Source organism: Seriola lalandi, unplaced genomic scaffold (genome assembly GCF_002814215.2).
Source record: "Seriola lalandi dorsalis isolate HSWRI2012SDOR001 ecotype SW California unplaced genomic scaffold, Sedor1 jcf7180002053712, whole genome shotgun sequence".
In the NCBI taxonomy this organism is placed as follows: domain Eukaryota; kingdom Metazoa; phylum Chordata; class Actinopteri; order Carangiformes; family Carangidae; genus Seriola; species Seriola lalandi.
In genome coordinates, this window is record NW_019524265.1 from 245,339 (window position 1) to 266,282 (window position 20,944).

The window sequence follows — 20,944 nt, forward strand, 5'->3', positions numbered from 1 at the left end:
GGGTGGGGGGGGGGGGGGGGGGGTGTAATTAGATGAGAGGCAACTCTGGGGTGCCCCTCCCCCCACGCCCCCCAGACAGCAGACACACTTCTCAACGACCCTGTTCTCATGCGCGCAGAAGACAAACACACACACTCACATCCACGCACATGCACGTTTCCTCAGGCTGCGGCTTTCACAGGTCAATGGGTCGAGTTGGAATTATATAGTCATGATCAGTACCATATGTCTTTGTTTTGTTGCACTGTATGCATGCTAAAGATGACGTTTTTTTTAGGACTAATTATTGTGGCTTGATTTTTACAGATGTGTTTACTTTAATGGTTTTGCACGTTTTAGTCAATTTTCAACAAATCACATTTTACATAAAATCTAACCACCATGCAAACCATTTTGCTGTGTTTTGATAATTAATTGTAAACTCATTTTTTGAGAAAAATACCAGATGTTTGCTGGTTTTAGCTTTTCAAATGTGAAGATTTGCTGCTTTTCTCTATTTGATGTGATTTTTAAGTGATTCATTTTTGATTTTTTTGGAGTGCTGTTTGGAAAAAACAAGATATTTGGAAAAGTAACTTTGGGCTCTAAGAAACTAAGTTTTTTTCTAACCTTTTATTGGCCCAGTAGTTAATTGGGAAAGTAAATGGTGGATTCATTGATAATGAGAGTTATTTGCAGCACTAATATCATGCATTTAAAAAGTGGTCAACAAAAATGTAAAATAAACATGATTTGCAGTGAAGGAGCTAAAATTGCAGCAGAATGTTGCTACTGGTTTGGTCATTAACCCTTTTACAAGCAGCCTCCCATCTGCAGCTCAATCATTAAGTCTGTGCAGCCAAACATTGTTCAGACCCGCTGGGTTTTAATTTAAACGCATGTGGAGAAAGTTTCCATGGATACTAAATTTTTGGGGAAGTAGTGTATAAAATGATGCACAAGACATTTTGAATATTTCCATTTGATGAAGTGGGTCAACCACAAGAAACACAGCATTCTGGGATTATATATTTCACTCAGTGTAAACATCATACAGCTTAAATGAAGAGCTTGAACAAGCTTATACCGAATATATGTGATACTTTCAGACAGTGTGGAATGAAATGACTTTATAAGCAGATTCTCTTTGAAAGTTGAAGTTGAAATGCAGAGGTGATTAGTTTAAAAAAAAAAAGCAAAATTTGATGATAAACTAGTACATCGTAGAATATGACATTAATCAGTAGTGTAAAAATGGTACATGTTGCTTTGGTGGCTGTCGCATAATGTGAATGGATTATATTTTCTGTTTTACATCAGGCAAAGATCAAAGAAGGCCCCTGACTCAGATTTCCTACGGTGAATTAAAACCCACTGATACTGATTGGTACCCTGCAAAGCAAATTTTGATCTTCTTTGTAGGGCTTATGGCTGCTAGCTCAGTGTGAATAAGCGGGCCACTGTGCGTGCAGGTTGGTGTCGCTGTTCCTCTGTGCGCTTTGTGCGACCGCTCCTGGTGAGCAAATGAACTCTCACCTTCTGAAACAAAACACTGCTCTATTCTACGCCCACTTTCACTCATTTCCCAATTAAGCAGCTTTCAGGGTGCCCCGGCTGGCCCTCAGAGAATACTGTAAACCTTCCATAGCCGCTCTATATCGCCTCAGTGAAGGAGGCTCTAATGAAAGCCTCAGCCCCTTGAGAGTTTCCATATGCACTCTGAGGCCCCTGCTCTCACCAGACAATATGTTTGTATTGAAAGAGGAGATGCTTATCTTTCTCTTTTCCGCCCTTTCTTTCTTACTCTCTCATTTTTGCTCTCTGTCTTCCACACATACCCTATGATGATTATGTGATCATATCACACACAGTCACGCGCAGGATAATGAAGACAGAAGCGGGGAGGCAGTGCCACGGCTTTGTGTTTTTTGTTTTTCTTCCTAAAAGTGGTGATTGCTTTTTTTTTCACACTTAATTCTCACTTTCTTTATATTTTAACACTTAAGCTGATTGACGTTTAATAGTATTAATTCCCTGAGTGGAGTCTTTAAGTTGGAGGTTATCTGTAATCAACAGAGTACCTTCAAGTAGCCTGCTAGATTGGTTTGGGGCATTTTTTCTTTTATTTGGATAGTGAAGCAGAAGCAGGGAAACAAGGGGAACAAAAGGAGGGATAGTTTGCAGCAAAGGTCTCCAGCTAGACTTGAACCTGGGACATTTTGATCAATGTTTAAGAACGCACAAGCCACCAGGATGTTCCAGGATTTTAACCAGCTGATATTATCAGCAGGTTGTAGCTCAGCACAGAACCAGAGCCCATACAGTTTGATTGGCTAGATTTGAGCTATTTTATTATATCAGTATGATAAAAATATATTGTCAGTTTCCACCGTCAATCACCATAAACAGGCTGTATAAACCAAACATTTCTTCATCTAACGTTTATTAAAGCTCAGTATAGGTTTTACATTTATACTTGATGTTATTGTTTCCCCATCCAGTCATAACACACCTAGTTCACAGCTCTTTAATAACTAAATTCAAAGGATATTATGTTATGGTAAATGTTTATGTTTCAAAAGGGAGTATTTGCTGAAATACTGTTGACAGATTTTTTTTTAATATCCCGTTGGCATCGGCCCCGAGAATCCAATATCTGGTGCTGTTAATGGAGAAGAGTTTAAATCCGATCACCATAATCACTATATTTGTTATATTGCTGGTTCGATGAATCGTCTAACACGCACGTCTCTGGGGGCTCCTGACTTCTGACTCTGATTTCAGTGAAGGGAGGGGCTCAATACAAAGGACCTGCCAATCTCGAAATCAAAAACAAATCTCCTCTGCAGGACCACTCGGTTAGTCATGTTTCCTCTGCGTTTTGTTTTCTCTCCTAAATGTATATTCACCATTTTTGGCAAAACTGGACAAAACAAAGTACTGTCCTTAAGGTGGTTTTGAAGTGTGTGGTACAAACTATGCCTGTTGATTCTAATGTCTTTGTTTGGAGCCTCTGTGTATGAATGGAGGCCAAATATAATTAAGATCTTGTTTGTGTGCATGTTTGTTTACAGGATGACATTTTGTGCTGCAGTTTTACAATTTATTTACATTCAAATATATATCACACTTTCAATGGCCAAATTACTGCCATATTATCATTCTCTCTTATCATCTTCAGTGCAGGGACATCTTGCAAGAGGAATAACAATATATTATTCATCTCTGCCTTTCTGTCTTTCTCCCTTTCTGTCTAACCCACACCCTATTTTTCCAGTTACCCTCCCTGGTGCGCTCCTTGCCCCCGTTTCCTCCACCTCAGCCTCCCTCACTACACGTCGCTCCTCATCCAACTCCACCTCCTCCATGCAGACCTCGTACCGACTGCCCAACCCCTTGCCACCCCTCCCCGTCCGCAAGGGTGTCCGAGGTCGTCGTCCCAAATCCCAGACTATTGCTTTGTTGAAGGCAGCGGCTGAGGCGGCTGCGGCGGCAGCGGCGGCAGCAGCAGTAAATGGAGCGTCACAGAGCCCTGCCAGAACTAGCTCTGAGGCTCAACTGGCCCCCAGACCACACAGGAAGAGAGGACCCAAGCCGAGGAATAAGGTGAGATGTCACAAGAGTTGTAATCTGTTATGCTGTGGGCCAGTGACCCTGCCATTTTATGTTTTATGTATAATGGCAGAAATGGTTTTGATAAAGAGGAGACAAGGTCAGAGGTGGACTATTTGAGGAAAGAAGGGAGGAGTTTTTGTGCATGTTTATGCGTGGTAAAAATGCACTGCTGTGTGTGCTGCTGTGCAGTTGATGTGTAGTCGTGAAAGATTTACGACACACCTCTTAATAAATCATTAACTAACAGCCTCTGTAGGTTATGGAGAGTTAAAAAGATAGGGTTTGTTTGTTTTTTGCCTCAGAAGAAGCCTCGGGTGGTGCAGTCCCTGGGGTCATCATCAGTTACAGCTCCGCCTCCAGAGACCAGACTGAGCTCCAGCCATGTCTCAGTGGACAACAACCATAGCAACAGCTCAAATGTAGTTTGCACAGGTAAACTGGATGCTTGGATGTACACTTATATATATATACAGTATGTGCTGAAGCAACTCAACTTATTTTATTGTTTTGAAAAAAGTCTAGTTGTCTTTGTTCTTTGCTGATGTTTCCTTCTCTTTGTGACATCCCAGTTTGTGTCTATGTGAACAAGCACGGTGACTATGGCCCGAATCTAGACCGAAAACTAGTGCAGCAGCTCCCGGATCACTTCGGCCCAGCTCCAGTCAACGCTGTGCTTCAGCAAGCTGTTCAGGCCTGCGTGGACTGTACGTACCAGCCGTCTGTGCTGCTGTCGTTCCTGCAGAGCCAGTCCCACACAGGTGGAGAGGTCATCAGAGGTAAATGCAATAAACAGAGCCATGCTAGCTGTTTATAACCCCCCCCCCCCATTTCCAGTCTCAATGCTAAACTAAGCGAACCTACTGCTGGTAGAAGCTTCATATTTGCCATACCGACATCTAACTCTTGGCAAGTAAGCAAATAAGTGTAGTTCCCAAAATGTTGAACTATTCCTTTAAAAGTCACTTTTAATGAGCACCGGTGGATAAATTCTAATGTATTCCTAACTCCATATAACCTGGATAGGCAATCAGCCAGGTGAAATTGGTTTAAGCTCACACTCATGGGTCATGAATGTTGTGTGTGTGTGTGTGTGTGTGTGTGTGTGTGTGTGTGTGTGTGTGTGTGTGTGTGTGTGTGTGGGTGTGTGAACAGAAAGAGAGGAGGAATAAAAGAGTGCCTGTGGCGGCAGCTGATGTGAGCACTGTTTCTGTAATCAAAAGTGACATGTGCGTCTAACCTGGTTTGGGATTCTGGGATTGGGTCTCCCTTGGGGGGCCAGATTGGGAAGGCTGTGGGTGAGGTTGGGTAGGGAGGGGGGTTTAATTTGTGGATTTGTGCAGGCTTGGCTTGGGTAGGAGGGTGTAGTGCAGTGTGGGATTGGGTGAAAAATCTGTGTGTGTGTGTGTGTGTGTGTGTGTGTGTGTGTATGTGCGCGCTTATAAAGGGAGGGTGCTAACCCTGAACCATCTGCTGTTTTTCTTTAGCTGTAAATTCATACTGTGTGTGTCTGTGTCTGTGTGTGTGTGTGTGTGTGTGTGTGTGTGTGTGTGTGTGTGTGTGTGCGTGTGTGTGCAGGTGTGTGTACATGCAGCACACAGACTAAAAGCAGTTTATGTTCTGCCCCCTAGTGCGGTCAGAGCATGGTATCCGCTATGTGAAGCTGCCCTCCGCCTCCAGTGCCTCCTCTGTGCTGCGGTTCCTGGAGAACATGTGCCAACATCTGGAGAGTGACAGTCTATTCAGCTCACAGCCCTTCAGCCCCTACAACATCAACACACGCTTCTACAACAAGACCAAGTCAGGTCAGAGTGGCAAATGTGTGGATGGAGGAAGCTTACTGTAAACTCCTTTGTCCTATTTGTGTTGTCTTCTAGGTCCAAACTGCCCCCAATAGTTCTGCCTTTTGTTTCGTACTAACAGAAAAAAAGCTTAAGGCCTACTTGCTATGAGGAATAGCATCATTAAACAAATAATATTACCTCTTCTCCAAAGTCAAAAGATGGAAGTTGAGTGAAAGACAATCTCAGCTTTTAATTTCTTAGATTTAGCTTTAACTAATTATAGAATGGGAGACATGACGACTGACTGTACTGTACATCCATTAGATACAAAAGAAAAACGGACTGACCCTTGCATATGTGCTAAACTGACAGTAGTTGTGTATGGTCCAGTACAGTACAGCAGTTTTTCTGTTTTCTGTTTGTGTTCACAATATGTTAATTACGCTCTCGCCCTTTCTTGAAACAGAACCGCCGTCCCACACTGAGAATGGCCTGTCCACTGACGATTCCACAAAGGATCCCGCTCCCAGCACCCGCTCCATTCACACCGCATCAGACTACAGGGCAACAAAGAAGGAGCGGCCATATTATCCTGGACACACACACACACCGCCACCCCTACGACGCGTCAGCTCCAACCCGGCTGAACTTGGTCCAATGTGTACACACAGACGAGTGGAGGGTAGGATTAAATACACACACACATACACACTCAGTCACCAGGGTAGAATGGGGCATGTGACATGGGCGTGTGTTGAGAGCTGCTGTATGGGGCCAAATGTGAGTGTGACTGAATGAAACATGCAAAGAAGTCTCCATAATGTTCTGGTTAGCCGGCAAGGAGAAAATACGAACCAGAAATTCTGCCTTGAACACTGATAAAATGCAGAGTTCCTGTGGGGGTCACCATGGCGGCAGTGAGTTTCTAGGTAAACTGCAGAAAGCAACAGGGCCTCGTGGTAAATGATGATGACAACGCACAGTGTTGTAGCTGAACCAGATTCAACTTTTTTTTTCTCCACACGACACAGTGTCATTTTGGAGGATGGCCTAAATTTCACAAATTTCAAGCATTTGTGACCCATGGTCTTATTAACACCCGACTGTAAGACTGATAAATAAAATCATGAGCAGATGGTGAAGTATTTGATAAAGGTATTAGGTATGAGTTTGATTGGACTTTCCTTTCTCTTGCCCTCCCACCCTGAAACAGCTAGCTCAACAACAGGCCCAGATCACTTGAAACAGGACAAGGAAGGTTCAGGGAATGATGCTTCTTCCTGGTCAGTTGACGATGTCATACGGTTTGTCCAAGAGGCTGATCCCCAAACTCTCGGCCCACACGTCGAACTGTTCAGAAAACATGTGAGTATTTCATTTATATGAGTTTTCTTCTTCGTTTTGTTTAATGGTCAGCTACACTGGTTTTCACCCATTGTGTTGTATCAAGCAGTAGCTTGGTTAAATAACCTCTTCCTGAGCTTTTACCCTTTATACTCAAGGAAAATCAGACTCTAATTCCCACCATTCAACACCTTAATCAAGTCATGTCATTTTGATGGAAATACAGTGAGAGGAAGTGCTCATGATGAGTTCCCCTGCTGACAGCGTGCTCCTTTCTTTACAGGAGATCGACGGCAAGGCTCTGATGCTGCTGCGCAGCGACGTCATCATGAAGTACATGGGACTGAAGCTTGGCCCGGCGCTCAAACTCTGTCATCACATCGAGAAGCTGAAACAGACCAAACAATAGAGGATAAAGACGCTCTTTTCTCACTGGCAACCAAACACATACAAACTCGTGTTATTCTACAGGGATGTAGGTGCAGTGTAAATCCACCTTAGCCGGTGTCGTAGCCACCACAGAGGACAACGAGCTTGTGTCCTCTGTACTTTGAGTGAATTTGGGGATTTTATCTACCTGCAGGGAGTTGCAAACGTAACTTAAACACATGGTGGGTATTTTATAAGCTGATTTGAATACTTTAAGGCCGACAAATAGATACATCGATAAAGATTTCAGCATTTTCCTCAGAGTTTGACAGTGTGGAGAAAGCAGAAGCCTTTGAAACAGCATTTAGACCTCAGATCTTGGGAAAGAAATTCTGCATTAAGTATAAACCATGAATTTAAAAAATAAGAGATGAGAAAAGTATTTGCAACAGCCCTGAGCTGGACACTTTTATTTTTAATTAACAGACCACAGTTTCCTTTTACATAAAAACAGAAACACAGTACATGAATTCATAATTTCCATATGTCTAAGTAGCATCAGATATCTGAGCAGATGATTTTTGTTCATGTTAGTATTCTTTTTTTTTTTGCCTTATTATGAACTGGAGGCCATAATTTATCATTTAAGTTACCTCTACATTGCCAGTTTTAAAACACACAAATACACTGTAGGTTTTGTCTCCTCAGATGTTTGGCTGTTAAGTATTTTTTCCCTGGTCAGAATTTCAGGATGCTCTGCACTCATGTTCGGGAAAGTTAGTTCAGGTACTGGCAGTGAACGTCTCACTGCGTCGTTTCTAACAATGCAATAAAAGTTTCTGAATGACTGCGTCTGTTACAGGCTGTCAAATACAAGCCAGTGAATGTATGCAGTCGTAAGCATTATTACTGACAGGTACTCAACAGCAGGAATGCTCAGTTATGTGAATGAGGAGTGTTGAAGGGTGTCATTTGAAAATGTTGGAGAAGACGTCATGTTCCCTGGAGTCAGTCATCGCATAAATGATTCATGTCGTCAATCAATTCACTTGTTACTGACAAAGATCATAAATTAACTTTGGCAGAGTGGGCACCACTTTTATTTAAATGGTGGATATCTTACTTTGGAAGAAAGTAGAATCACGACTTTCATCAGTTGCGATTCTGCAGCGCAGGCCGCAGATGTAGAGAATCAGTTACTGAAGAGTTTTCTCTCTTTTCTTTGTGTCTGTTTCGTGTGATGGAAGACATTCGAGCTGGACGGTTTCAGCTCGAGCAATGATGTGGCTACATGATTGTATTATGCTCTGACAGACCTCGCGCACACACGCGAGACGTACACGTACAATGACTGGAATACTGTAAGTGTTTTGACATTAAAATAAAAGTAAGGTCATTAACTGTCAAGTTTGAGTGCTGTACAGAGAGTTCAAGTGCTCCTGAAAGAGTAAATGGGGGAGAAACTGTTTTGTATAAAGTCAAGCCAAAAGGTTGTTTTTTGATATCATTTTGTACTGTTTCAAAGTGTATCAACCTGTATCAAGCGTAAATGTAATCAAATTTTTTCTGCCTGAAATAGTTTTTGTGTGCACCATCAAATAACTACTTACAGGACGATGTTGTGTCCGAGTAATTATTCACAATTATTCAAGTGTTAATCTGTTCTCGATGGCAGAATTACTAATTTTCTGAACATTTCAGAACCATTTTCAAACCAAATCATGTCTGTTGTAGCTGCATTTCACACTGTTGCTCTCCTGTAGTGGTAACAAGTTGATACTTGAAACCATCTTGCTTTAATGTGAAACTCAGGTTTTAGTGGGGGTTTTTTCTTAGATTATGTTTTACATCATTAGCATTTTGTGTGCATTACTACAACATAGAGGGACTGCACAATAATCAATTATGTATATTTTTATGCCTTGTCATCTATCGATCCACAGCATTTCATGTGTATATATATACAACTTTTTACTGTAAGTTCAACAAAAAATGTTTGTTAAAAATGTTTGATATGCATTCACACAATTAAACATTTGTTTACATCATTTTAATGTTTGAGACATCAGCACCAGGCCTACATGGTAGATACTACAAGCTTTTTAAGTGGCTCCCCACCTTTTTGATGTTACCCCTTAAAACAAAGGAACATACTTGTAACCGATCATAGTGGTTGGTGCATATGTTTATGACCAAATTGACAAAGTAGTTTATTTATTCTTGTTTTATTCTGAGAGACTAGAAGAGGGAAACTTTTCCAATAATTCATGAGAAAAAAAGATAAGTTTAAAAGGAAGTCAGAAAAAACAATAGAACTGCATGTTGGTAGCATAAAAGGATTTTTCTGCTCCCATGTCTTGTTAATCATCTCCTGACCCCTCAGCATTTTCTTGTGACCCCTTATGGGGTTCCGGCCCCCGTGTTGTGAACCACTGACCAAGTCATTTGAATGGATTCCTACAGTGAAAACATAATTGGGGTACAAAGAGAGAAAACAAAGATAGGATGGTATAAGGGCTTAAAGCAGTTAATACATGAATGCAAAAAAAAAAAGCACAAGCAGAATTTAATGTATGTTTAGTTTTGGTGTGTGTATGTGTGTGTGTGTGTGTGTGTGTGTGTGTGTGTGTGTGTGTATCACTCTGTGGGGGGATAATGGGGGTAGGGGGTCAGAGGATCATAGATGTCTTATTTAAGGAAAGTGACAGTCCAAAAGGAATCATTGTTCAAAAGATCAGCCAGTTCAAATAGCTCACCAGCAGCACTCAGAATAAACGGGCTCATTATGGCTCCGCTGGCAGATTCTTCAGGAATATGTTGTGAAGCAGCTCTATTACCCCACCAGATGTTCACAAGTATTTATGTGAAAAACAATGTTAAGGACACAGCCAGCTTCCCACTGTGGGGCTCTGGGCCATCCCTAATTTATTTAAAACAAACCAGTTAAAATGAAATTACTGCATTAAGAGAGCATTTTAGTAGACCCTGAAAAATAAATATCAACTGTGTAATAAAAGTCAGAATAAAAAACACTTCTCAATAAAAGAGCATTCACTAAAGCTAAATCTGCATCATAATTAGAGAGATCATAAGTTGGCTATGACAGATCTTTTACTTCAGTAAAAATAGAAATACCCCATATAAACAACATATACAACAACAACAATGTAACAAAAATCTACTTAAGTAAAATTTTATGAAAATATTACTTAAATTAAAGTATACAAGTCTAAACATCAAAATATACTCAAAGTAAAAAAGAGAAAGTAGTCAGTGTGCAGAATGACCCATTTCAGAATAAATGTATATTATATTTTTGGATTATACTGTAATTATTGATTCATTGATCAAACATCCTTTTAATGTTGCATCTAATAAAATGGGGGTAATTTTGAATTGGTAGCGTCTGATTTCTCTCCCTGAAGATCAATAAAGTTTTATCTTAACCAGCAACAACAGGCTACCTTATAATTTATTTGATAATTCTATCAAATGAATGTAGAGGAGTAACCTATGGGCCTTAAAGTTGCAGAAAAAAGATAGAGAAAAAAAAAAACTTAAGTAAAGTAGCTACAAGTTCCCCTGAAATTGAACTTAAGAAAAGTACTTGAATAAATGTATTTAGTTACTTTCCACAACGGCTGGTATTGTATCATTTTGCTGACGTGATCATTAACTCATAAAATCTTTATGTTGTGACGTTTACGTCAATCTAGGAACTAATGTCATTGTTTAATGAAACAATCGAGTTAGATATGAGGGGACACCTCAAGTCTTTAGCGCGAAGTTGGGTCCGGTCGGTGTGTGTGTGTGTGTGTGTGTGGGCCACTTTGAAAGAAATGGTCGGGTAAAATTAGTTTGGGTGGGTTGTTTGAGCTTCTACATGAGACAAAGACTCTGTGTGAGGTGAAAGTGACAGGTGCGTGCAGGTGTTGTAAAAACAACCGGACGTATTGTTGTTGTTGTTGTTCGGCCGTTGATCCACACCACCAGCAGCAGCAGCAGCGACGGTGACATGGAGGCAATTAAGGTAGGCAACTTGAAAACCCCTCGTGCTCGACCATCGCAACACGTGACAAAAATCAATCATGACTCAGACAAATATGAACACACTGGACTGATACACATATTTTTAGATTCATGTATGACTTACACTTCCCGAATATGTCACTGTCATTCGATGTCCGTAACAAATAAACGTTAATTAAACCGATTAGTAATTATCCAAAAAGCCACTCCTTGTCACCACAGAACTTGGCAGGGACTCATCACGTTTTTAAGTTTTCTTCAGTATCAGAATAATTCATTGGTAGTCGTCTGTACATCCAATGATACATAGCAAGCAGGGGCTGCTAATACTTAATTCGGCATACTTGATTTTACAAAATGTAAATAAACATAGGTTATAATAGGCGCTTAAATCCACAGCATAACTCACTGAATCCATTAAACTTACTGTGTCTGGTAAAAGTTCACATCTTTTAACATGACATAACGTTATTTAAGTCTAAATGTTTAAGGTTTTTTTGTTTACATATCAATAAGTTATTTCATCCCTACTCATATATTCATAAATTGTAAATATATTAGATTGCTGTTAATTTTCCATGTTAATTATATTTAAAGATTTCACACAAGTAAAATTAACTTTTTAAGAAATTCTTATTTTATATATTCTAGCAGAATAACATACCAAAGAATAAATAGTAAGTTTTTTTTTTTTTTTAAATAAACAATATTCCAGATGTATGGTCAATCTATAACTGATTGTCTATTTCCTCTTTGCGCAGCCATGTGATCAATTATGTGATCACCTGATAGTTCGTCTTAAAAGTTACTTTTACACTTTGCTGTAAGTATGAGCTCAGCTAACTCAGACAAGAACCTTTTTATCTGTAAAGTTGGTACTTTAAGCTTTTTTAAATGTAATTCGTAAACGTATGATAAATATGGACCCAAGCTGCCGTAACATCAACTAGTATGAAACTTCAGTGACTGAAAGAAGGCCGCAAGCTGTAGTTGAAAGCTGTGGAAAAAGCTAGTATGTGGACCTTGAGTTAAGATGTTTGCAAGTCGTGTATGGTCTCCGATTTCCATTAAAAGGAATTTGCATTTGAACCTTGAGCCCTGTCAATAGAGATTTTTGCACAGTTGAGACCATAGACTGAGACTGTAGTGCCAAGATGTGTTTTTTTTCTCTGCAACTTTACCAGATCCAAAATTGAGAACAAAATCATATTTTAAGTTTTTAGAGAGTAAGTTAAGTTTCAGAGCAGTTAAGTCTTGGGTTTTCTCTTATTCTGACTACTTGACTCAAATCTACCGCCTTGTTTAGAAGTAACATTTTTTTAAGAATCTGGCCAGCAGCTTCAAATTCAGGCGGTTCAAGGAGCAATACTGTAGAGACTGAAACTAGCTGACATTAAAACATTGCCACCTAGTGGAGAGATCTTCTCAGTGCACTTGGTTCTGATGGGGAGGAAAGGAAGTGTCACACAAAAGGCCTTCTGTTTCAATGCAATCACATTTATTGGCTTTTTTTCTATGCACAGTTACTAAGCAGCCTGATGAGCTGTTAAAATGAATTAGATATAGAATAATGGAATTTTCACAATGTTGTAACCCCCCCAAAAAATAAATACAAGACTGAAGGTGTTGCACAGCTCCAAAATATACAAAGGCTTGGAAATAATCATGTAAACTTTGAAAAAAAAAACTTTTTTGTTTTTAATCTTTTATTGGTTTATTTTACAAAAGAAAGACTTTGCAAGATTTTTTTCTTTAAAAACTTATTTACAGGTTTATACAAAAATACAAAAGTGATTCAAATCTGTTAAGTCCTAGCTACTTTTAAACATGGAGCTTCTTTTAAGTAGTTACACTTTGTCTTCAACATCTGTATTTTTTCTGTTCTCTGGTACATATTTTAAAGTCAAGTCAAGTTTAGTGTTATTCCATACTGTACACCCTTGAAAAAAATATCAAGTGGTTGTTGTCACACTTCCCTTTAGGGCAAAATTGTGTGCAGACATTGGAAAACGGAAACAAAAGAATCTATATCTATCTCAAGGTTATAGATTCTTGTTTTGTTATATTCCCAAGCTGTTGAGGACTGAGCTTTAAGAGGGCTAAAGGAGTGTTAAACTAGAGTTTGCATGGCAACCACAGTTTCTCTTTCTAATCACATTGTGTCAATCAATCATCTGTCCACTGCTTTTACAACTAAAGGAAACAGTCTTTAGATACCTCTATAGCATCACTGCCAGCACAGGTACAGTACGGAAAAATCACACTAAACTAATTGTTAAATATTTTGTTTTTAAACTTTAAATGGCATTTCACAGAGTCACATTGCATTTTTCCACTTTTCATATAATACTGCATCAACTCTACAGATTTGTTTATTTTAGTTATTCAGTAATAATGTTTTGTGGGATTAAAAAAAAAAATCTGTTACGAGTCAAAAATAAAGACAATGACTTTCTGACCAGATTAAACTAGTTTTTGGGTCTATGAATGGATATTTTTTTCCATTTCTGTGTTTTTTTTTGTTTTTGTTTTTTTTTTCGTACATTTTATCCAAAACTGCTTGTCCGGATATGCACGTTAAACTGAATCAGTAGTTTCTCCTTGAAAATATTTCTGTCATTCCCAAACTTCCACAGCTCCAGCAAGACTAGGACCCAGCACCAAAAGTGTTCAGATTCTCCCTCCTGACAGATTCAATATCATTTTCTTTACAGTCTCTTATACGTATGATTGTCCAGTGAGTAGATATACAGTACAAGATAAACCCCTGTTTGTGATCACGACTATACAGAACAGAATTAGCCAGACAGTTTGTACATCTATACAACACACTATTGAACTTGACATTTGAATGGAAAATACAAAATCTTTTCTCGTGGTATGGAGACATCCCTCAGATAAAAATAATGATATGGTGGTATCCTTTTCTTCTTTTTTTCGTTACTTATTGCATGCGATAGAAAACACAACAAATAAAACAATGAGTAGGAACAAGTGCGCTTCAGCAATATGGGTATGATGAATGTAAAATTCTTATAATCAGTTCACAGCTTTGTACTCTCTCCATCTTACACAGTGTCAGTTCTGCAATTCAGATTCGCTGAGTATCAAACAGTTGTGTTTTTGTTATCTATCTATCTATCTATCTATCTATCTATCTATCTATCTATCTATCTATCTATCTATCTATCTATCTATAGCATTTACAATAAAACAGTAATATGCTTGCTGAGGTATTCACAGAATACAGTGAATGGTTTCTATTGAAGTACGGTCTCTGAATGTAATAAGTATATGTGTTGCGTTTGCTGTGGTAGACAGGTGAGAGTTCAAACTTTCCACTGATGATATTTTGCTTCTGTAACACACTCGATACTATACATGTGTAATATTTATTGGAAGGATGAAAGATTTTACAGCATACTCTAACTCCGGTGTTGGATAGAAAAGGCTGGAGCAATGCAGTGGATGCATTGCTGACTTTTAAATATTGGTGGTATGTAGTCCTCCTGTTGCCGCCTCTCTCTCAGATTTTGTGATAAAGTTAGAGGAGGGTAAGACAAAATGGCATACACCAGCCACTGGGTTGAGCTTTCACCTGTCTAATGCTACTGGGTCAGTGCAAATGAAGGAGAGGCAACAAGGAGAGGAGAACAGTGTTCATTGTTAAGATTCATGTGTGATGTCAGTGAAACCTGTTCTTCTTTGCTACACTCAAGTTGAATTCCCTATAAAATTTCTGCTTGTTGTTTTATATAGATATGACTTTTTATATTCAGTACAAATATACATATGCAATTTCATTATAAGATATATTTTCTTTTCAAGGAATATTCTTGAATCATCAAGTGCAAAAGCGAGGTTGGTTCATGGAAACATTTCCAAATTCACCTCTAGTCAAACCGATTGAGGACCTTCTAAAGCATTTTCACCGTCTGCACTCAATGGTATCATTAAAACTGCTTTGAAATGCACCTTTTCCACTTCAAGTCAGCACATCAAGACTGGCCGGTAGCTGGAAAAGCTTTAATCAGTCTAAACATACTAGATGTCAAGGTTGGATTCAAATAAGTATGTGATTGAATTCTGGTGGAACATGGCACAAGTCCATGCATATGTGCCGAGACTTATAAATGCCCTGCTTACAACCACCTCTAGTAGAGAAAGGCCACTGTGCGATTGTCCAAAATTAGCCGGTATCTTTGAGAAATGGGCCCCATCTAGGCGCAAGCCCTTGCTCCTTGTTGTTAGACACTCAAATCCAAGACAAATCAATTTAGATCACTGGAAATGTGGTACAAATGTCACTAAAATCTTTCGCAGTGAAAGATTATTTATTCTTATAATACAAAGGAACCACAAAAATGTCGACAGAAACCAGGATCCAGGGGATGTTTCCATATAGGGTCATGCAACATGGTGAAACTTTATCATCATGTTCTGTGGCGCAATTTTACAAAAATACATGCATCATGTTATCTTTTTGGATATAATTTATGTGAAGAAATATATGATTGGCTCTGTGTGATATACTCTCTATGCCAGGTCTGCAGATGGAACTATAATAGATAAGTTGGTGCTGTGTTGAGATGTTGTTAGTAACTTTCACAACGAAACAACTCTTGCTTGTTGGCAGGAATATTGAGTATGGACTCTGGGAATTCAGGCCGATGCTTTGGGCACCAAAAGTTCAAAGAATATTAAATTTCATAAGAATTTTTAATTTTGATAAGAAAGCAGTTCCTCAGTGACACACACGCACCCACACCATTCAAAACACAAGAAGTAGAAATATCAGTGGATGTTGCATGTGCTTGTTCATGCACACGCACATTGTCCATATTCCACAAAATTTCTTTTCTTATCATTTATCATTATTTACCAAACATTTTGTACTGTTTTTTTTAATGTTTTTGTTTTTGTTTTTAAAAAGACAAAGTCAATCAAAATAGGTCTTAAGTCTTGCTCTTTTAATTATGAGGGAGCTATTCTTTTGATAATACAGTATTTAGATAAATCTTCAAAGTTCTCATAATCATCCCTTTGTGATTCAGTATCTCACAACACTCAGTGTGACACCCCTAAATTGAACGATAGATCCAAAACTGTGCATTTTAGCAAATGCTAAAATTCAGTTAGTTAGTTTTTTTTTTTTTTTTTTAATGTTCAGATTTTGTGTGTCGCAAGAATTACACTATTGGCCTTGATGACACACCTATCCAAGATTAGAAAAGTAGTAGGGGTCACTTCAAATATAGGACACAGCTAAGAATAGAGGACATCTCTCATTGGGTGGTTTTAGGATGATCTGTCATCATGGGGGCTCCCATCTGAATTCTCTGTCTCCCCTTCAGAAATGGCTTGCATGGGGGCTGTGTAGAGGCGGCTTCGTGTACTATAGCGACTGCTGTTGGCTACAGGGGGGATCCGAGAACGTCCCTGACGAGATGCAGCTGACATAGGCAGGGTTTTGGGTGTGAAACTCTCAGAGTTGGCCCTGGGAAAAAGGCCTGGTATCTGGATTGGGTCCAGGCTAGAAATGGGGGGCTCTTGGAGTGTCGAGGGTAGCTCCTCAGCTTGCCTGATGGGCCCCTCCTGAAGGGACTCCCCTGGGATTTTAGGGGTGATAGGGCTCTTCAGAATCTCTGTGGCTGACATGCGGTAGCTGGAATCAGACCTGCTACCTTTCTTCAGCAGCAGGAGTTTGAATTCCTCATTGGATGTGGTGGATTTCTTGGCGCTGCGGTAGATTGGCACAGGGGCTCGTTGTGAGCCAGCAGCATTGGCTAAGGTGGCTGGGATGTTGAGAGGAGGGGCTGGCGGGATTATGACCGTGGCGACATTGCCAGCGGTCACTGCTGTAGGGCAGAGACGAGACTTCACATTTAAGTCTCCAGAATCTTTACGGCCCAGGACCTTTCTTTTGGATCTGAATGAGGAAATCATAGTATAGTCCTAATTAATACTCAGACAGTGGATGATAAGGTACAGGGATAGACAAAATAGCAGCTGGTTTATAATCAAAACCTGACAAATAACTATACATTGCATGCAGTACATAGACACTGAAGATAGAGTCAAACAGATTGAACAACAATGCAAAATTTACAGCACCTGTGTATCATGGCAAACAGGTCCTCAGTTGTACGGGTCTTATTGGGTGACGTGATAATAATGTCATCATCCACTTTGGTGTCATCCGTCAGAGGGGAGAGGGAGTTATCACTGGGCGTGGAATCTGCAGTACACAAAATCCCTATCACATGTCATCTGGTTGTCTGATCATTTGGTATACAGTTGGTGAAATAACCATCCTTTAAACCTTCCTTTTCATTTATGATTAAAGGTTACTACATGATTAACCAGCTATTGTTGCAGCTATTTGCTTTTTTTTTTTACATAAATTAATGGCATGTTATTTTGGTCTTTTCAATCATTTTTACAAAAGTACTACTTCTGCTAGTTGAATTGGTTTGAAAGCCTACCTTTACTGAAGTAATCCTCTGTGTCAGGAGTGGTGGAGTCATCTTTGCTCTCCTGTGGCTGCTGCTGATGGGCACTTCTGGTAGCACCTGATGTCACTTCCTCCTCATCTTCCTGCTCGACTTGTCCTCCTTTCCTTGCATCGCTGATTAGGTAAGGATGCGATGTCTCCATTGTGGTACCAGGCACTTTGACTGGACTAGCCCAGGGCCCTGAGTCTGAGTGGGATCCCCCAGCAAACTCATACGCTGGGGGTGGAGGGTGGTCCGATCTCATGCCTCCTCTGGAACATGCAGCCCTCTGTGGCTCTTTCACCTGCTCTTCCTCTTCTTCCTCGTCGTCTTCATCGTCATCATCATCCTGGGAGAACGAGCGCTCCCCCAAAACCCTAAATTCAGAGTGTGCATGAGTTGAATGTGTGAGCCCTCTGAACTCTGTGTGTGAGTGGATATGTGTGTGTAGATCCACAGGCGAAGGGTGGGGAGCACGTGGCACAGGCCGATGCAAAGGTGAGCTATCCTCAGAGAGTTCTGATGATGGGTCCATCCGGGCTCTGAAGGCTGTCATAGCCCAGAAGGTTCCAGGTCCATAGCGGTCCTGTCTGAGCAGCAGGCTTTCATAGGATGGAGGCCCATCAGGGTGCCGGCCAGGTGGAGGTGGTTGCGAGTGTTCAGGGGATGAGGTATGGTCATGAGCTGGGGGTCTGGGAGGTGGTCTACGAGGAGGGAGAGGCCTAGTGCTAATAGGTGGTGGGGCAAGTGTAGAACTACTAGGACATTTGGGTCTTGTAGCGGTCTCTAGTCCACTTGCTGTTTCCTGGTCTGTAGTGGTAGCACTATCTGTAGATTGGCTAACAGAATGGAGCTGCACTGAACGAAGAGCAGATGGAGTTATCGCCAAAAGATTGGAGCTGGGAATTATTGAAGCAGAACTTGAACTTGGTGGGGGGTTGGTACTTGTAGTCTCAGGGGCCAACAATTTTGTTCCAGTGGTTAAAACATTTGCAACTCTGTGTTTGCTGTGGTGGAGCGTGTGCATGTGGTGCGTCCGATGAGATAGCGTGTGTCTGACATAGCCACCATGAAGAACATTGAGATCAAGTTGAGATGGTGGAGGTGGGAAGTCTGGGTCTCTCTTATAGCCAGAGGAAATGGAAACTCCATCTCTGGGGAAGTGCTGCAGGGAAGAGAGAGAAGACTTCCTCTCGGGCACTTTGGGCTTTCTCTTGCCAGTTGAGGGAGACAGAGGTCCTGGGAAGAACGCTGCTGAAGATGAAGGCAAGGTTGATGTTGGAGTCTCAGATTGGCTGGAATAGCCACTTGATGGTGATGCCAGGCCGGCCAACTTCTCAGGGGACCCAAGTTTGAAGTCTCCAGGTGGGAGAGGTGGACTAGTTGCCCTGGTCTCTGAAGCCTGGGCATGGGCCTGGGTTTGGGTTTCTGTGGAGGAGGAAGAGCTGTCTGGTGACTTGATACACTCCATGACAGTAGTTCCTGTGGCTGTGCTTGAGTTGGACATAGATGTGTACTCACCATTGTTGGACTTCAGCTCAGTGTTGTGAAGCCACAGGTCTGCATAGTCAGATTGCACAGCACCTTCATCCTTAAATGAGTGTGTATCTGCTGAGCTAAAGGACATGGGCTCTACTATGTCCACGGTTTCACCCAGTCCCATTCCCCAACTTCCCAAAGGCTCTGCCACTAGACAAGATGTTTGTAGTGGTTCTGGAGCACCTCCAAGTTCAAGCTCCAGTTCCAGTTTCATATCTGTGGAAGACAAGGTAAGCTCTTGTTCACTAACCGTCTTTGGTTGATCCTGATCTGCCTGTGTGTCCGTTCCAACATCAACACTACTACTGGTCTCCTTCAGTGACGAAGTCCGTTTGGGTGGTGGAGGTTTGACTTTCGGTTTCCTCAGTGGACGACAGGCCCTCCCCAGGGTCATAGTACCTGCTCGGAAGTCAGTTGTGGGCTGGGGGTAAACTCCATGGGATAGTGGTGCTGCCACAGTGTTGGATTGACTACAGTCAGGTCCTGGGTCTGCATAGTTATACATGTATCCTCTGTAACTCTGATTACACTCCCCAAAATGCACAGAAGAGGAGTAGAAACCCTCTGTATCAGATGGGTAATGAGAGCCAGGCTCTTTTTCAGTGTTGCTGGTCTTATTGTCACTAAAACATGTTTGGTCTTCTAGACCTTGTTTGGAGCTGTACTCCTGGGCTAACCCATGGCTCTGGCTCAGGTTTTGGGTCTGGTCAGGGTCTTGGTCTGGATCAGTCTGGTCTTGGTCTGGAGGGTATGTCCACTCCCCCTCACTGGCCGTACTGACCCCTGCATCGTCCAGCTGGTCTGTGGCTGAGGATGTGAACGAGCTTGACCTGTGGCCCTGGCCCTGGGGTCTGAGGTCAGAGTGGTATGAGGGATCCAGGGAAAATCCCTCATCCATGGCATTGGGCACAGTGTTGAGTGACAGCTCTGAGTCGCAGTGGGATGAGCCTGTCAGTGGTGGAGAAGAGGGCGGGGGGATAGTTTCAGATGTCTGAGAGGGACAGGTGGAGCTGGAACCACTCCAGTTCCCACTTGATGACTGGTGGTCCTCCTTGTGGTCCACATGGCTGCCTAGGACTCCTGTTGTAGACACCGAGTGAATAGGGCTACTAAAAGTATCTGAACTTGATGAGATCTCACAACTGCCCATGTCAGCTTTGCGGGGCAAGCGAGAACGGCCTCTCTCCATCCAGCTATGCTCTGGGCTCCCTCCTCCTCCACCCCCTCTGTCTCTATCCCCAGATCGCTGTAACCTTTTTAGGCTTCCAAGTTGCAGTGGTTCAGGAGCTGCCTGGTCATCTGTGCTCTCCTCTTCATCCTTCATCATCATCATCTTCATTCTTGGACTAGGGCCAGGTGGAATAAAGTCCTCTGCTTCATATGGTGACAACTCCTCATCTTCATCATCGTCATCATAATTGTCATCGTCATCCTCGTCACTGTCCATCAGACGTCCACCCTCTCGCGGGAGGCTACGAGAGCGCAAGCGTCCACCGTGGGCTGCAGCACTGGTATATGTGGAGTCTGACTGGTCACCCAGGGAAGAAATGTTGCCTGTTGAATGGGACAGAGATGCAGGGATTCCCTGATGGCCACGTTGAGCTCTGATGCGCCTTCTGGAGGGAGCAGCTGTACCTGAAGATGTAAGGACAGAAGAGAGAGAGAGGAGAACAGAAAGAGGCATTTTTTAATTCATGTGGATGTTGCCCATATGGACTATACCAAGTTACCATAAATAAATTGAATTCGTGTTTGATGGATCTCGTTTGAGGATGAAAGTATACTAGTTTGATA

The 20,944-nt window shown here is 41.4% G+C and overlaps 2 protein-coding genes across 4 annotated transcripts in view; one reads left to right on the forward strand and one right to left on the reverse strand.

Moving 5' to 3' along the window:
* scml2 (Scm polycomb group protein like 2) overlaps positions 1 to 9,136 on the forward strand; it is a 27,434-nt gene extending 18,298 nt beyond the window's left edge. For 2 of the 3 annotated variants that reach the window (XM_087172762.1, XM_023401688.2), the window contains exons 8-14: positions 3,257 to 3,585; positions 3,897 to 4,026; positions 4,164 to 4,370; positions 5,223 to 5,396; positions 5,842 to 6,057; positions 6,589 to 6,740; positions 7,003 to 9,136. In XM_087172762.1, coding sequence (XP_087028888.1) covers positions 3,257 to 3,585; positions 3,897 to 4,026; positions 4,164 to 4,370; positions 5,223 to 5,396; positions 5,842 to 6,057; positions 6,589 to 6,740; positions 7,003 to 7,128 — 1,334 coding nt within the window. In that variant the 3' untranslated portion in view covers positions 7,129 to 9,136. The remainder of the gene's footprint in view (positions 1 to 3,256; positions 3,586 to 3,896; positions 4,027 to 4,163; positions 4,371 to 5,222; positions 5,397 to 5,841; positions 6,058 to 6,588; positions 6,741 to 7,002) is intronic. The other variant, XM_087172763.1, reaches the window with a different exon arrangement.
* Positions 9,137 to 12,593: 3,457 nt separating this feature from the next.
* Positions 12,594 to 20,944, reverse strand: part of nhsb (Nance-Horan syndrome b (congenital cataracts and dental anomalies)) — a 50,719-nt gene continuing 42,368 nt past the window's right edge. The window contains exons 10-12 of the mRNA XM_087172764.1: positions 17,603 to 20,785; positions 17,232 to 17,355; positions 12,594 to 17,046 (exon numbers count right to left, since the gene is read on the reverse strand). Of these exons, the coding sequence (XP_087028890.1) occupies positions 16,416 to 17,046; positions 17,232 to 17,355; positions 17,603 to 20,785 (3,938 nt within the window). The 3' untranslated portion in view covers positions 12,594 to 16,415. The remainder of the gene's footprint in view (positions 17,047 to 17,231; positions 17,356 to 17,602; positions 20,786 to 20,944) is intronic.